Source organism: Brachionichthys hirsutus, chromosome 4, assembly GCF_040956055.1.
Source record: "Brachionichthys hirsutus isolate HB-005 chromosome 4, CSIRO-AGI_Bhir_v1, whole genome shotgun sequence".
NCBI lineage: Eukaryota > Metazoa > Chordata > Actinopteri > Lophiiformes > Brachionichthyidae > Brachionichthys > Brachionichthys hirsutus.
The window spans coordinates 15,104,811-15,120,818 of NC_090900.1; the positions used below are offsets into that span (position 1 = coordinate 15,104,811).

General features: G+C 58.4%; 1 protein-coding gene across 1 annotated transcript in view; it reads right to left on the bottom strand.

Annotated features, from left to right (window-relative positions):
• The window catches only part of LOC137918181 (probable E3 ubiquitin-protein ligase HECTD4), a 23,623-nt gene extending 8,383 nt beyond the window's left edge, over positions 1-15,240 (bottom strand). Inside the window, 47 exon segments of the mRNA XM_068760937.1 lie at positions 68-171; positions 260-375; positions 451-620; positions 731-895; positions 960-1,142; positions 1,299-1,434; positions 1,508-1,614; positions 1,616-1,711; positions 1,792-1,873; positions 1,974-2,160; positions 2,244-2,524; positions 2,618-2,651; positions 2,654-2,770; positions 2,939-3,123; positions 3,216-3,362; positions 3,445-3,611; positions 3,707-3,851; positions 3,931-4,066; positions 4,151-4,323; positions 4,408-4,496; positions 4,591-4,695; positions 5,057-5,249; positions 5,320-5,565; positions 5,672-5,835; positions 5,911-6,015; positions 6,095-6,214; positions 6,297-6,495; positions 6,617-6,720; positions 6,802-6,955; positions 7,037-7,161; positions 7,619-7,747; positions 7,828-7,948; positions 8,032-8,137; positions 8,228-8,298; positions 8,387-8,529; positions 8,640-8,875; positions 8,963-9,103; positions 9,191-9,304; positions 9,425-9,586; positions 9,711-9,903; positions 9,994-10,164; positions 10,422-10,560; positions 10,933-11,041; positions 11,162-11,289; positions 11,372-11,461; positions 12,458-13,011; positions 15,094-15,240. Coding sequence (XP_068617038.1) covers positions 68-171; positions 260-375; positions 451-620; positions 731-895; positions 960-1,142; positions 1,299-1,434; positions 1,508-1,614; positions 1,616-1,711; positions 1,792-1,873; positions 1,974-2,160; positions 2,244-2,524; positions 2,618-2,651; positions 2,654-2,770; positions 2,939-3,123; positions 3,216-3,362; positions 3,445-3,611; positions 3,707-3,851; positions 3,931-4,066; positions 4,151-4,323; positions 4,408-4,496; positions 4,591-4,695; positions 5,057-5,249; positions 5,320-5,565; positions 5,672-5,835; positions 5,911-6,015; positions 6,095-6,214; positions 6,297-6,495; positions 6,617-6,720; positions 6,802-6,955; positions 7,037-7,161; positions 7,619-7,747; positions 7,828-7,948; positions 8,032-8,137; positions 8,228-8,298; positions 8,387-8,529; positions 8,640-8,875; positions 8,963-9,103; positions 9,191-9,304; positions 9,425-9,586; positions 9,711-9,903; positions 9,994-10,164; positions 10,422-10,560; positions 10,933-11,041; positions 11,162-11,289; positions 11,372-11,461; positions 12,458-13,011; positions 15,094-15,240 — 7,089 coding nt within the window.
• Positions 15,241-16,008: the final 768 nt, after the last annotated feature.

Below are 16,008 nucleotides of genomic sequence, written 5' to 3' on the forward strand. Positions count from 1 at the left end.
AGAAAAAGAGCAGGAGCGTTGAGTGGGGGGGCGGGGGGGGGGGGCATCGAACCCAGACAGCCCTCACCTGGCGCCTGTCGGTCTGCAGCGGCGGCGGAGGGGGCCGAGCGCAGTCCCGGTACAGCGTCCTCACTCGCTCGCACTGAGCCTCCACCATGCCCAGACGCTCGCCTGCGAGGGAGAGGACGCCGCAATCAGCGGCTAATTTCACGGGTTCCCGGGCGCCGGGCGCCGGCTCGGCGTGCGCGCGGCGTCTCACCGGGGCTGCACTCCTGCGCGACCAGGTTGAGGACCTCCACGGCGGCGGGACACTGCTGGATGAACTCCTCGCAGAAGGAGCTGTCCTCCAGGAGCTGCGCCATCACCAGACACGCCCTGAAAGGAGGAGGAGCCTCGCGTCGTCACAGCGCCGAACGGGTCCGGGCGGAGAGCGGCCGCTTGGACTTTTACCTGGTTCTGATCTCAGCCAGAAGCCGCACGGCGGCCATGACGGGGCTGGAGCCGTCGCCCGCCGCCGGCAAGCACGAGTGAATGGAGAGACTGCCCTCCTGTGGCAGCAGCATGGACTGCACCGCTTGCACCACCTTTTCCGTGATGGAGAGTTTGTAGAGGGGGAGGGCCTGCCGGGACACACACACACACACACACACACACACACACACGCATGCTCCATTCAAGCTTACATGAAGACAACGAAGGCCGTGTTGGGTTCGACGCCCACGCCGCGTACCTCAGAGCGGGGCGTGCAGAGCCGCGATATCGGAACGGTCAGGATGTCGGCGGTTCTGCAGCCTCTCCTGTACTCGCAGGACGGGAACTTCACCGTGGCGACGCCCTCCTGCTCGTTGATGGCCATGACGGCGCCGACGCTACCCAGAACTCCTTTACCGACCACCTGCAGAGCGAAGCAGGGTTCACCGGGGGCTCGTTGAATCGCTACCCCCCCCCCCTTAGCTGACCTGGACTTCTGAGCCGATCTTGATGGTCTCCTTGAAGCCCCCGAGGGCGCAGAGCGCGGCGACCGCCTGCCTGCCGATGGCCTGCAGCTTGGCCAGCTTCCTGCCGCTGCTGCTCCCGTTCTCCAGGATGCTCTCGGCGTACTTTCCCAGCTGAGGGATGAACATCAGGGCCCGAGAGAGAACCTACGGAGAACCCCCGGGAGCAGGAACCGTCAGTTCCAAGCGTCGGAACGTCCCCCCCTTTGCGTCCGTTTCGATGGAAACGCTCATTATTACTCGCTTTTTAACGGGATGAGCCCGAAACGAGGCGCCGTCAGTTACATTGATAAGAAAAGTTACTTTCTCCGCCGTGCTGGTCCAGATCTGAGCGGCGTTGGACTCGGGGGCGGTGAGGAGGCTGTGCAGCAGCGCGATGACCTCGGCGGCCATGCTGTTGGCGACGTGGCCGCTGATGAAAGGCCTGACGGGGTCCGACCTGTTTTGAGGCAGACGTAGCAGTCAGGACGGGTGAAGGGGGGGGGGGACGCGTCACAGTGGAGAGGACTCACCTGGCCAGGTCGGCGTTTCTGTCCCGACAAACGGCGGTCTGAGCCGTCTTCTTCTTGTCGCCGGTGGCGACGCCTCCAGCCGTCTCCGGTGCGGCGGCTTCCACGGGCCGGGCCGACGCTCACGATCAGACCCGACTGGGCCCATTTGTTGGCCTTCCTCAGGGCGGCCGACGCCTCCTCTGTGATGACCTCACAGCTGCCGCTCTGGAGGAGGGTTGAAACCAGGACAGGAAGTAGGGAGGGAACTCGTCGCGTGAGGAAACGCTCCTCGACCCGGGCTGTACCTTCGTCATGTCCCGGTCCATCTTCACCACCTTCTCCATGTTCGCTCCGGTGCCGAGGCGGAACGGCCGTCCCTCAGAGCTGCTGCAGGACGAACGACGGCGTCGTTAAACCTCGGAGGCGACACCCCCTGCCCCCCCCTGCCCCCCCCCCCCCCCCCCCCGGGCCATTCGGGACACCGCACCTGAGAAGCGGCTGCAGAACCTCGTGGGACGACTGATCCTCTCGCTTGTGAATAAAGATGGACAGCTTCCCGTCCACCGCTTCTCCCTCCTCGCCGGCGTCATCGGACTTCGGGGCTCCTTTGGAACCGGCCCGAGAAAGACTGGTGTCCGGCTCCGAGGAGCTGGGGGAGAGCAGCGTCTGGCACCCTGAAGGGGGGGGGGGGAGATGAGAGATTAGAGAACGGATGTCTCAAACGCTTCGCCGTTCCGTCACGGAACCCGGCACCGACCCGGCACTACGTAGTCCGCCAGCTTGGCCAGCAGCAAGGCAGCGATACGGGAGGCGGGGTCGTTGGCGTCCTGCTGCTCGGCGTCCAGCGTGCTGATGGAGTAGCTCCACGGCGGCAGAGCCACGTTCCCACAATCCTCCACGCTCATGAGGGGCAGGGCGGCGCGGCACAGCTGCAGGATGATGAGCACCAGCTTGGGGGACGGCCTCTGGTCCAGAAGCAGCGACAGGAGCTTGGAGACGCACGCCGGCTGGCTCAGGATGGCCTTCCCGATGTGGCTCCTGGACGGCAAGAGGGCGAAAGACACGACGTAAAACACACGGTTTATGGAAATGGGGGCGGGGGGGGGGGGGGGGCGGGTCATATCATCCTACCGGGACAGATCGTTGAGCAGACTGAGAACGTCTGCAAGGCGTCGTTTCCGGCCGCCTGGTTCCCGCAGCACTCCGTGGCTCTGGCCAGGTGATTGGTCAGCAGGCTGGACACCTGCCGGGCCAGCCCAGAGTGAACCGCATCCGTAGACCCGCCTTCAACGAGAGGAGAGACGCGCGCACGCCGATCGCGACCGTTATTCGCATTGAAAGATTTTATTTCAGTTATTAAAAATGTAAAAATGTCGTTTCGCTTCTTCGTCGCCGGCGTGTCGAAGACTAAATAACGGTGAAAGCGCCCGGCAGACGAGCCGGGGGACGCACCTTCCACCTTCTCCCACTCGATGCAGCGGTTGGCCAGCACCTGGAAGGCCGCCCACGCCATGGCGGCCACCTTCTGCTTCCTGGTCTGCTTCTCGTTGGAGCTGCATTCCCTCTGACCGCTCAAGCTGCACAGGCTGTCCATGAGCTGCACCAGGCCGCTGCGCACGAGGCACTGCTCCTCGCTCCTGCAACGGGGAGGGGGGGAGGGGGCGGGAGGAGTCAGAGGGCGCGGCGGCACGGCGTTCAACCTGCAACGGAAGGAGGAGGAGCCTCTCGCCTGGTGTAGGGGACGGTGCAAAGCAAGCCGATGCTGTTGGCGCAGGCGATGGGGTAGCGAGCGCAGAGCGACACGACGGAGGTCATCGTCTCCCCGAAGGCCTCCTGCACCTGCTCCACCATGCCGCCGCAGGTCAGCTCCTCGATCCTGTGGGGGGGGCGCACAGGTGTGTGGAGGTGTGTGGAGGAGGGCGGCGCAGCTACTGGTGTTAAAGGCCCCCCCCACTTACCTCGGCCCACCTTGCAGCACCATGGTGACGGGCCCCACCAGGTGGGTGACGCCGCCGACTCGGACGGCGGCGGTGAGCAGCTCCCGCATGTGGACGAGCGCCTGCTTCCGCGTGCTGCCGCGCCGCCACCGCGTCTGCGCCGCCGACAGGAAGCTGCTGCTCGACACCTGGGGGGGGGGGGGGGGGGGGGGGTTCACGACAGCGGAACTCACCGACGGGCGACGAGGGAAAACGAAGCGAGCGAGGCGAGGAAGACGCTTACGGCCTGGTCCGGGGTGGTGCCGATGAAGGCGAAGAGCTGCCCCAGCAGCACGCTGTAGGTCGGCTTGTCCCGGCTGTCCTCCGCCGCCAGAGACTGCAGCAGCGTGAAGGAGCTGCTGCGATGGCTGCTGGGATGGTGCCGCCTCCTGGCGAGCAAAGGCATCGCCGGGTTAGTCGGGACTGTCCCGCGTGAAGAGAGCGAAATAAAATGAGAGAGACAAATACCTCTGGGACGCATGCGTGAACTCCAAGTCCTGGTTCGCTATCATCTCCAGGTCGGAGGGCGCCGACATGCTGCGCAGGAAGACCGGCTGCTTCCCCGCGGGGGCGGCCGACTTGGTGTCCGACACGGACTTGGAAGCTAGCGCAACAAGAAAAAGCCTCGGCGTTAAAATCCAGGACCGGATGTAACCAGGCCCGGGGCGGCAACCCGACGAGCGCGTACCGGGGCCCGGAGCGCCAGCGGGGGTGCCGGCGACGCTCCTGCAGTGAGGAGCGATGGTGACGTGGAGCAGCAGCTCGGTGCGGTTCATCAGACTCTTCACCAGCGCCTTGGTTTTGGCCAATGAGGCGCCGCTTTTAAGGTGCATGGTGTTCACCTCGTGAAAGAACTTCTCCCTGTTGGCGCAGACGGAGACGGGTTTAACCGCCACCGCGCCGACCGGCTTCCCGGGCCCGCGGGTGACTTTTAAGAGTACTCGCCTCAGCGCGAGGACGACGTTCTCCAAGTCGTTGAAATCGAGCGGGACGTCCTTCAGGGGGCAGAGCAGCTCCAGCTCCTTGAGTTTGTTCTGACACGACAGAAAACAAACGCGTGAACGGTTTCCGTCTAGAACCAGCAACGTGTGTGTGTGTGTGCGTGTGTGTGCGTGTGGAGCGGGATACCTCGAAGAAGTGGTAGTCGTGGAAGAAGGGCGTGTTGTTCTCCAGCTTCCCCTGGTGGGCTTCCTCTACCTCGTTCTGCCACTTCTGTTCCAGTTCGGCGACGCTCTGAAGCCAACGGGGGGGGGGGGTAATTAGACCCGGTAAGACGCACCCATCGAGTTCCCGTTCGGGACGCCGCCTCGCTCTGGTCAGCCTTTATTTGAATTCACCAGCTGCTCTACATTCTCATTAGTTTCTCGTATCGCTGCAGGGTGTTTATTAATATGCAAAAATCACGTCGGCGGACATGACAAGGCCGTGTAAATATGCCCCCCCTGTGTAGCAACTTCCTGCATCAACACAATGAAAAAGTCCTTCTTAATGAATCCTACTTCCTGCAGGAAGAGGAAGTACTTTATTAAACGTTAACAGGGAAGCTTCCGGACAAGCCGAATGAAACGCCGCCGCGCCCCGTCCTGTCGCTCACCTGCAGCTGGCGCTCCATGGCGTTGATCTTCTTGAACGTCTCGGCCATGATCTTGCAGACCAGGTCGTACTCCTCGGCGTGATCCTCGCGGTACTGGTAGTTGACCAGAGACTGAAGGGCGTCGACCAGGCTCAGGTGCTTGATGACGCAGGAAACGATCACCTCCTCCATCACGTCCGGCCTGATCACCTCCCTGACAGAAAAAAAAACGTTTGAGTTCGAGAAGCAGGAGTTCGGTGACATCACGGCGCCGACGCTCTTACTTGATGCTCGGGCGAAATTGCGGTCGAGCCCTCCCAGACACCTCCCGCAGCCGTCCCATGATTCCCGGAGGAAGGCGGATGCGGGGCAAGTCGAAATAGGCCCCCGGCGTGAGGCCCGGCGGCGGGACGAGCACGTCGGCGGGGTAGGTGAACTCCCGGTCCTCTTCGATGGTGAGCGGCAGCGGCGAAGGGCTGGGCGTGAGGGCGGGAGAGATGGCGCCGTTCGCCTCCACCTGCCACTGGCACCTAACGAAAACATCAAAGCCCGTCAGCCGACGCTCCGCCTCAGCCGACGCTCGCCGACGGACACGACTGGCGAGCGACCGCCATCCCTCCCGTTTCGCCGGGTCACCTTTGCAGCAGCTTTGAGCAGAGCAGATCGTGGCACGCCTCCTCCTCCCTCGCCACCGCCGGGCCGCTGTACAGGATGCGGAGCATGGAGCAGGCCAGCACCGACAGACCCAGGGCGAGGTCGGCCAGGAAGGGGAGGCCCCCGGAGACGTCTTCCGAAGACTCCTGGAAAACAAGTTAGCGCCCTCGGGATTAGCCGTCCGATCGTTCGGTGCCGACGTAAAGCCGGCCGCACGCTACCTGAGCTCTGACGGTGCAGGAGAACCCCCACATGGCTTTATCGGGGGTGTTGTGTTCGCGGCCGCTCCTCATCTCGAACGAAAACGTCACCGTGTCGCCCTCGACCTGCAGCGCGACGGCAAACGGAGCTCAGGCGGAGGCGAATGCGCCGAATTGACCGAGTGGGAGGAAGACGTGCTTTTACTTTGACGAGGTCTTTAGGCCATCCCGTTCCCAGGACGCTGCGACTTCCGTATCCCAGCGTGTTGCCCCCGTACTCGGTGACTTTACGACTGTTGGTGTTGGGACCGGCGTAGATCACCAGCTAGAACATCGGAGAAATCATCAGGAACCAAACTCCGCCCCCCCCCGGGGCGTGGCAGCCGAGCGCCGCGGCGATTCCAAACCTTGTCGTAATCGTACTGCGAGGAGCAGCGGGAGTCGAAGCGGAGGTACAGGCACCGGGCGCCGGGGATGTGCACCGTCTCCTTGAACTTGTAGTTATCCCTCACCGGGTGCACCGTCTCGACCGTTTTCCCAGCAGCCCACGGGGCGGGGATCTTCAGCCCGGTCAGGAAACCTGGCTCCTCCCGTTCGTCGAGGATTCTAAAATTGAAGACGTAAATGAATGACATCCTCTGAAGTCGCCGGAGAGTATTCTTCGCTCACTAAAATGTGATTCTGAATTATTCTGGAGCGTTTTGTTTTTTTTAATGGAGGGACGCACTTGTCATCGGCAGGACACGTCTTTGTCGCCTGTCCCAGAGCGCCGCCCGTGGGAGGAGGCTCTTCGGTGAAAAGCGGCGATTGCGTCTTCAGCAGCAAGGCAGTCTGGGAATACATCCCAAAATAAGCACTTTAATAACGACGACACCCTTTCGTACCTTCTTTGCGGCGCCAGCGCTCCCTAACCTGGCTGGTGTAGAGGACCAGCTGCACCAGCTGAGGCATGAGGGCGTCGGCCACGGTGAGGGCCTGCAGGTTCGGGTGCATCAACGTGGTGAGCAACACCGGCAGCAGGTGTCCCAGCATGGTCGCCTTGGTTACCTGCTCCAAGCCCTTCAACCTGCAGAGGGAAACGCGTTCGACGAAGCAGAAAAACGAAACAAGAACCCGCGTCCACGGGAGATTCCATTCGGACGTTTACCTGCTTTCTCTGTCCGGGATGTCGCTGCCGATGAGCGCCGTCGTCACCTGCTGCAGCGTGTCCAGCACTTCATCGCATCCCATCAGGATCTTGGTTGCTAGGGAGAGGATGCTGCTCTGCAGCTCCTGAGGGGACACACACAGAGGCCACAACTTACGTAACCGCTGCCTCCGAGAGTGCGTTGGAACTGAAGTTACAGCCGTCTCATTATCCGACTGCGGTTCTCCTACTGGAACCGCCCATGTGACCCCGATAAAAGGACCGCTTGGACGCTTGCCATCGGTTAACGTGGTAAAACCCGCCGTGCTCCTCCTGCGCTTTTTTGACTTCCAGTTAAATAAATGGTTTTTGTGTATAACGCCATTAATCCGTTTCCATGGCTGCACCTAAAGGAGGGTCATTACCCGATGAGGCTACGCGCCCTGCAGACCGTCGGCATGCTGCACAGACCCGTCCACACGGGGCTAACAGCTAGCATGGTTAGCGACAAACAACATTAAATAAAGAAATTCACTTCCTGTTTGTCCACAAAGCAAACCTCCGCGTGCGCCGCAGGTAGGGTTATTTAAAGGGCGTGTTTACCTGTACCTTCATTGTTTCCCCCTGCAGGGAGCTGTCGCTGTCGTCGCCGTCATCCGGACGGATGAGGATGGTGTTGCTGAGGAGGTGGTTCTGAACGGCCATGAGGTAGCGCAGACTCGGTGAGACCACCTGCGGGGGGGGGGACGACCACACCAAGGCTGTTAAAGAGCAGTCTGCGGAAAACAAACGCCGTTTGGTTCTGCCCGTACCGGAACAGTGGCGAGCAGCTTCTGGAACTCGTCCCTGCCGACGGTCTGACATTTGGTGATGAGGAGGCACGACTCCCGGACGACCGTCTTGAGGATGCAGTGCAGCAGCTCGTCGCCCAACCTGCGCCAGAGACGGACGCGCGTCTTTTAAACAATCGTACCAACGGTACCGACAGGCGTGACGAAGGAGCGGCCGGCCAAAACCTGTAGTGGTCGTCTTCCTCGCTGCCGAATCGATTGTTCTGCAGCTGGTCGGCCAGGTTGGTCAGGATGACGTCACGGAGCCGGGACAGGCCGCCGTTGCGTTCCCCTGCGCGTCACGCGAGTGAGCAGAAGGTTCACTCGTCGAGCTTCGTGTCTTTCGCGCTGAATGGAGAGTTTTTTTTTTTTTTATATTCACCTTCGGTTAAAACCAGCTTCAGCAGTTTGTCGAGTTCGACCTCTCCCTGGTACAAAGTGTTCAGGCCGGAGCTGAAACGAAGCAGCTTCCTGTGAGACCTCGTCACGCGGGGAACCGGCGGCGGCGGCGGCGGCGTTTTCCGGTTTGCTCGCTGCTCACCTGATGGCGAGGCACGCCTCCCTCTGGATCTCTGCTCCGATCTGATCCACGGGGGCCATGAGGAGCTGCCAGAGGAGCAGGCCCGAGCGGCGCACGCTCTCCCCGGTCGGCTCCGACTGCGGGTTGAAGAACTTAAACACCACCTGGAGAACGCGGGAGTCAGAACGACCGTTAAAAACACAAGAATCTCAGAAGCGAGGCGAGCCGAGCGTTCGGGTCTGTGGGTGCGCCCCCCCCCCGCGTTGGGCCTGACCTGGAACACCACCAGAACGCAGCGGATGATGCAGGTGTCGCCGTTGACCATGGCCTTCTCCATGACGTCGCAGATGCTGCTGAAGTGGCGGGCCTCGATGGGATGCTGCTTGCCCAGCAGGGCGCCCAGGGGCGGGCCGTTGCCGCCGGCCGCCAGCAGGTTCAGCTGGTGGATGCACATGGCGCCGACGTGATGGAGCAGCTGGTTGATCACCTCGCCGGTGGCCACCGTCTCCTCTGCGGAGCGGGGAGCAGAGGTTCGCACGTCCGACGCCGCTAAAGACAGAAAGCCGCTCTGCCGCTTCGGGTGATTTCCATCGGTACCTTTGGGTTCCTCGATGACGTGGCCGACGCCGAGCCGATGGCAGACGTGATGAAAGGCTTGGTTGCCGGGGTTACACCACTGATCGATGTAGTCGCTGGAGCAGGTCCAGATCAGGTTGTTCAGCGCGTCGTAGCACGCTCCTTCATCGCCGACGGTAAGAGAATTTAAGATCACATGAACTGCGTTTGCGCTACAAGTGGGTCGTTGGTGAAGTGGCGCCCGCTCACCTAGGCCCGCTACCTGGGCCCCCCTCCCGAGGGAACTCCCGGGAGCATCGATGAGGTCTGCGCGGCTGCTGAACTGGCCGTCAGCCAGGCTAAAAACCAGGCTGGATGCTAATACTGGCAAAAAAAGTTTAAAATTCATAGGTGGAAAAAAACGAAACTTTATCGCCAAACACTTCGTCAGAACGATTCGTTGGCATCGCCATGGAAACACGACGCTTAAGCCCGCGCTCTTACTTTTGAGAGACGACAGACTGCTGGCGCCGCCAAACAGCGATCGCGTGGCAGAGCTCCCGGACACCCCGGGCGGCGAGACCAGCATCACCAGATACGTCCCGCAGACATACATGGGGGTCTTCCTCAGGGTCTTCAGGGGGAGCCCGCAGCTCGTGTTGACCGCTAGCAAGGCGTTAAAACAGAGCGCAGTCAGCTTCAGCGCTGAAACGTGGAGCAGCGTTAGCTTCGTGTTCACAGAGCACGCATGCTAAGCTAACAGCGGCTCTTTTATCCGCTGATACGCTACCGGACTGTTCCTCTTTGACGGTGTTGGTGATGGCGGAGCCGGTCAGTGCAGCCAACGTGGCGGAATGGGAGGCCCGGAAGCGCGACATCCGACTCAGGAGGAGATCGTTCAAGCACTTGGACGACTCGCCGTCCTTGCGAGCGAGGATGACCCTCTCCTGCAGGACGTCTGCGACGCACAGCCCCGTCGCCACCTGCGCATTCGACAGGAGAGGGAGGGGCCGTTAGGGGAGCCGGGAAACGGGCCCGCGGCCGGAGACGGAGGCTTCGTACGCTGCACTCACGCTCAGGTGAAAGACGTCCATGAAGACAGAATGGCCTTTCTGGGTCTTTTCGTTGAGGCTGGCCGGCGACCAGACCCAGTAAAGGTAGGTTCCGTCTGAGCAGAGGTGCAGCGTGGTCAGGCTGCTGCCCACGGGGAAGTGGTGGGCCGGCACGGGCACAATCTGACACACCTGAAAACGGCACAGCGGGAACTGCAAGAGCTGCTTGGATTTTAGGAGCCAAGAAATCCGACTGGACCTTCCTTTGATGCACAGATTCACACGTTGGGTTTATCGTTAGCATCGTTCGCTGCGTCCCACATAGAGATGTCTCTGGGTGCTCACATGGCGCTAATGTCGCATGATGGAATATTAAAACCGAGCGACTGAAATCACAAGGTGAAATGTATTGACCAGTTCGAAAGTGGCGAAACGCGAGGAAACGGTACCTGGAGGGTGAAGGGGTCAACGACCTGGCACAGATGATGAGGCTTGGCATCGAAGGAGGCGGGACGGTGGAGGAGGCGGCCGCCGCCGAACACCACCCAGCCGGGCTCCAGCTCCTCGTTCCGACAGTACACGAATCCCCTGTGCAAACACAGAGTCGCTAGCAGCAGCTAGTAGCTCAGCAGCAGCTAGCGCTGCAGAGTGGGGGTCCCAAAGAGCCTCATTTCCATCCAGGAAAACGTTGCATGTCGTAACGGAGGGAATTACCGCACACGATGAGCGAACCCGTAGCATTTAGCACAAAAAAAAGAGATTTATCGGGGTCCTTCTGAGACGTCTCGGTGCAAATCGGATACTTTCAATCGATCAAAGATGGGTAGGGAGGATGAGACGGATTTAAAAACGCCTCGGAAATGCCAGAACTGGTAGAGAGAGGATATTTTTTATCGTTCTCGCTTGCTATTTACGGAACGCCGACGATAAAGACGGGAAAACGGGAAGGTGTCGCGTTACCTCAGGGTCCCGTGTAACCCGGAGCCCAGCTTGCTGAGTCCCCTCCCAGAGGAGTTAGTGGTATACAGATAGAGGCCGTCCGTGGCGAGACAGCGTCCCAGGTCAGTGTCTGCAGGAGACGGGACAGAGACAAGGACGCGTTTGGCGAAGCAGCAAAAAGGACGGCGGGCGAAGTGCGGAGCTGAACTTTGGTACAAATCTAGAGGCGGATCGCACGGAGGGTTTTTACCTTTACTCTCTGCTCCCCCAGCAGAATTATCAGGCGTCGGCAGCATGTCCTCGAAGCCCCAGGACACGCTGTGTTTGCCCCCGAGGAGGCAGGACGGAGACCCCGGTCCCCCCTCCAGAAGCAAAAGCCTGACCCGGGAAAGAGAGCGGTCACACGAGGGGAAGGTCGCCAATAAGCGTGTCTGGGATGAGCTCGGGATCCCGCCTTCACCTGTAGAGGACGTCTGAGACGGGGAGCTGCCCCAGATCGCTTTGCTTCTGCAGCAGGTGAACGGTGTGGATGAAGGTCTTCAGCGATCCCCTGGAGGACGGCAGAGAACACAGAAAGCAGGCGGCTCAGAATAACGGCGTCTTAATGGAGCGTTCTGGGAATCAAAGCGCCGCCTTTAGAAAATGTTCCACCGGAGAACGGCAGAGATTCGTTTACGCCGTTCCCCTAATTACTGGGTGTAATAAAGCAACCTGGTTAGTTTGCAGAAAGCTCATTAGCCGCTTCGCCTCATCCAGCGATGAACTACTAACAAGCCAAGGATCTGGAGATTCAGAACCGCGACACTGATGAGCTGGGTTCAGAGCCCGAAAACGAAGACGCCATTCATGAAACAAGCTCGCGTTTATTTTTACTAGACACGGAGAGTCCATCCTAATATTTATCTTCCTGTTGTGGAGCCTTTCATGCAAAGCGATGAAGCGCTAATGAGGCTAAAGTTCACCTAAAACTTGACTATTCATTGATATTATTGATCTCTCTGGTGATGAAAGCATTTCAAAGATGTTCAAAGGACTTTGAGGAAGAGAAAATGTTTGTCTGATTAATATTTGTGTTCCACAAGAGGGAAAACAACCGATTGGTCACGTGCCCCTCTAACACAGGGGGAGTGAATGTGCAGTAAAAGGTACCGTGGGGGGGGGGGGGGGGGTCGCCCGTCCATCCCGCGGGCCCTCTGCCCCGGCCCCACGGCTTTTCCTGACTGTACAATAATGGCTGACGCCACAGCAGGAGGAAGGATAATCCATTTTCCTTCTGTTCCCGAGCAGCTCGGCGGACAGAGGAAAGCTCGGGCTGCAGCAGAACAGCAATCAGAGGTCAGAGGTCAGAGCACCAGGGCGCTGTATGTTTGTACACAGGAATAAACACAAGAGCCAAACGCAGCATCGACTCAGGCACTGCTGTTCCCGCAGCACCGACGCTGAACACAACACGGGGAGAGACTTCCAAAGTAAAAGCACGGCGTCTCTTTGGTGATTCTAATAACCAGCAGGGGAACCCCGGGAGCTGTGCGGGTGACGGCCTCACCTGGCGCAGGCGAGCGCTACGAGCGCGGCGGCGGCGTTCTCCCTCTGCCGGTGCGTGTGGAGGATCCGCCCCGGCTGCTGGCCGGCGTCCTGGCCCCCGTCCTGGCCCCCGTCCTCCAGCCAGGAGCAGAGCAGCCCCTCCAGGCCGTTGAGGCAGTCGGCGGGCTCTTTGCTGAGGCTGAGCGGCTGGCAGTCCCGGAGGCAAGCGAGCAGGACCTCCGCCGTCGCCCCGCAGAGCGCCGGGTCGCTGCGGGTCTGGGACTGCAGGAGGGGGAAAACCAGCAGCAGGCCGACGCGGGACGTGAAGGGCGCCTGCTCCGGTTGCTGGAGCAGACCTTGTCTTTTGAGCAAGGCCAAGGTCTCCTCGTCGGCGCCTCCAGTCCCCTCCCGCTCCTGCTGCTCCTCCAGGGCCAGCTGCCGCTGCGCCCCCCACAGGCCACGCAGCGCGTTGAGACGGTACTCCAGCAGACGCGCATACGCATTGCTCTGATTCCCGCAGACGGCACGCAGACGCTCGGCGAGTTCCGCCGGGTTCTTCGTCTCGAACGTCAGAATCTGTGGGAACGAAGCAGTGAGAATTGAGAGGTCCTCGACATCAGAGGGAATATTTACGCCAATATAACCGAATGAAGTCCATCTTCACTCTCATGTATTTAAACTTTGCACCATCAGCACAATTAAAAACCGGTGTGTCCACATTTGGCAAACATGCAGCAGAAAATTTACTTTTAATCCAAGATAATTGCTTTGATTATTCCAAACATTTAACATTAAGACTTAAACCGTTTCCACAATGCGGCTACGAGTCTTTTCCTGAACAAACCTGCTCTTTAAAGTAATGGTCAGAGCTAGCGAGGAACATTTGGGACAGCCTAGCGCAACCGAAACAACGTGCTCCATGTGCACTTAGGCAGCATTTCACATATTGATTACACTCTGCAGCCCATGTCTCACGGACAGGGAAAAAAATGATCCATTACACCATTTAGCAGGCCCGATTTGTATCGATTCGAGTTCAGAAATGCGACTAATGTTACAGCAACACTCCCGAGCTGGAGGCTGGACCTTCTCCACCTCGCTCTGTGAAGCAGTGCTGCAAGCGGATAAAAATAGTCCGCATCACAACACCTCCAGCAGCAGCGCAGAAAGACCCAAATGTAGGGACTGACAGAACAGCCCAGCTAGAATAAGAGCATCTAGAAGTGCATTCTGGGCCGAACGTCCCGCCTCCCTACGTAGGAGGGCCGACACAGATACACGCAGCACCACGATTTCTGTTTAGCTTTAATGATGCGAAGATTTTCCAATTCAGTATCAAACTAATTTAGGACTCCACACTTTCTATATTCGTACATGCTGCAGCTTAAATTAGCATGTCAAGCTAATGAGTCTCACCCACACGTGCTATTTTTGCTCAAGTTGAATTATACCCGGGGTATTACTACTACCCCGGGTATGATGCAACCTCGCTTTGCATTTAGGTTGAATTTAATACATATTAGGTCCTTTTGCTGCAGGTCAACGTGATGGGCGTCGACACAGAAGGGCTTCCTGCAGAGACTCAAACGTTTACACAAACGCTCCGTGGCTGCATCCTCTCTGTTGTTGATCCAGACGAAATGCAAACGCTGCTCGTTTCATTCATTCATTCATTAACGGGGGGGGGGCTTTGCCGTTCGAACATATGCTTACGTCAGCCAGAACAGATAGCATGCGGGAACTCAATTATGTTTAGGGATCGCTACGTGAGGAGTAAATTAGATAGTGGCCTAGCTTGCATAATTTGGACGCAGCTGGAGAACCCAGGCAGGGGGGGAACCAACAGGAGGAGAACATGCAAACAGGGAAGGCCCCACCCTGGGATCTGAACTCACAACCTCCTTGTTTGTTCCTGAACCTTCGGTGTCAGGTGACAGAGATACCGTACCAAACCACTGATGCTACATGTGCAAGTGTGTTACCAAAGGTCAATAAGCTGATCTGGGACCAGTTGATTGCAGGTTACAGTGCCTGATATGAAGATTTGCATGTATTTTATACAATAAAATACTAAAAAGTAACGCCATCCTTCCTTTTTAGGGATGTAGCAAAAGAAATAAGTAGGCATCTGTGCTAGCTATAGCTTGGCTAACGTTAGCACTGCGGCACAGACAGTTAGATGCTACTAGTCGTAGCTTTATTACACAGATTAGCACTGACAGGATACAACGTTGTGTTATTTAAGTTTCCATCATCAGTAAAAATAAAATAAAAATAATAACACACACAACCACACATCCGGTTGCGAGCTTTGACCTTCAAATTAAAAGCATGCCCCCCCCCCCCCCACAGTTTTAGCAACATTGAGTCATTAAGCCCCAGCTGTTTGAACTCCTTTAGCGTGGAACATGTGGAGGACGTGACAGGAAGTGTATCGATCACACGGAGCCTCCGATAGAGAGCAGACCGGTTCGAACGCTACGACGGGAAACCTGCGTGCGTTAGCGCGATCACCGTTATCGGTCAGGGTGTTGCTGCCAAGCCCTGCAGTAATAACACAAGCTCAAAAACACATGACAGAACACACCTGCGTCGACGAACGCGTGTCTTATATAAAAGCATTCGCAGGTGCGCGTGTGCGGGATGTCTCCCACCCACCTCTTGCTCAGTGTCCCCCTGCTCCGACACTCCGATTTCACTGGGCAGTTCGGCCAGATCCGTGACCCGAATGAGCCCGTCGTGGAGGAAAATGGTTTCTTCCTTCACCGACAGCCACTGGGACGAGTCCACGGCCCCCGAGCCCATCGCTCTCTCCGCCGGTTGTGATGCCAAAGGGGTCGAACATTAAAAATTCAGTGTCAGAATGGCAGAAACGCCCTAGCTAGCCTGCTGAGCGAGCTACAACAGCATCCTCGCTGCCGCCGCTGCTGCTGCTGCTTTAGCAGACTGCGGTGCTCGACGAGGTAGTCAAGGTGGGTTGAAGCGCAAGCAAAGGAAGCCCAGCCGAGCATCGAGCGGACAGCAGCGGGTGGTCGTGTCGCGCTAACCGGTAGCGACTGCTAGCTTCCCGGCTCGGCTACTGCTAGCTACGAATGGAGCTAACTTACCGCACGGTTTGTTACAGCGTTACCGAGCGGGGTGGGCGTGACGCCCGGACGAAATGCTTTATTGCACCGCGCCGCTGGAGGGAAAACAGTCATTCAGAAGGGAGGCTGCGTATGCTACGGCCCTAATTTCACGGTTCTAGTGCAACACGGACGGCCCAGCCGGTGTGTAAGCAGCCGGAGAAGATAGAAGCCTCCCAGCTGTCAGCGCGACGCCATGTTTCCAAGGCCAAATAGAAGCTCCCAGCATGCACCGCGGCCCAGGATAGAAACTGTCAACAAATCATGGCGTCTGCTGGAGTCCAGTAAAATAAGTGACTGCTGCAATAACAAGAGTCATAAACCCCCCCCCGACCCGCTAATCAATTATACTGTAATGTAATTCTACATATTTATCACATACATCGCAAAAAAAGAAGAAGATGCAAAACATAGCAAGAAGTGAAGTCTATGAAAAGACTATTTGCAC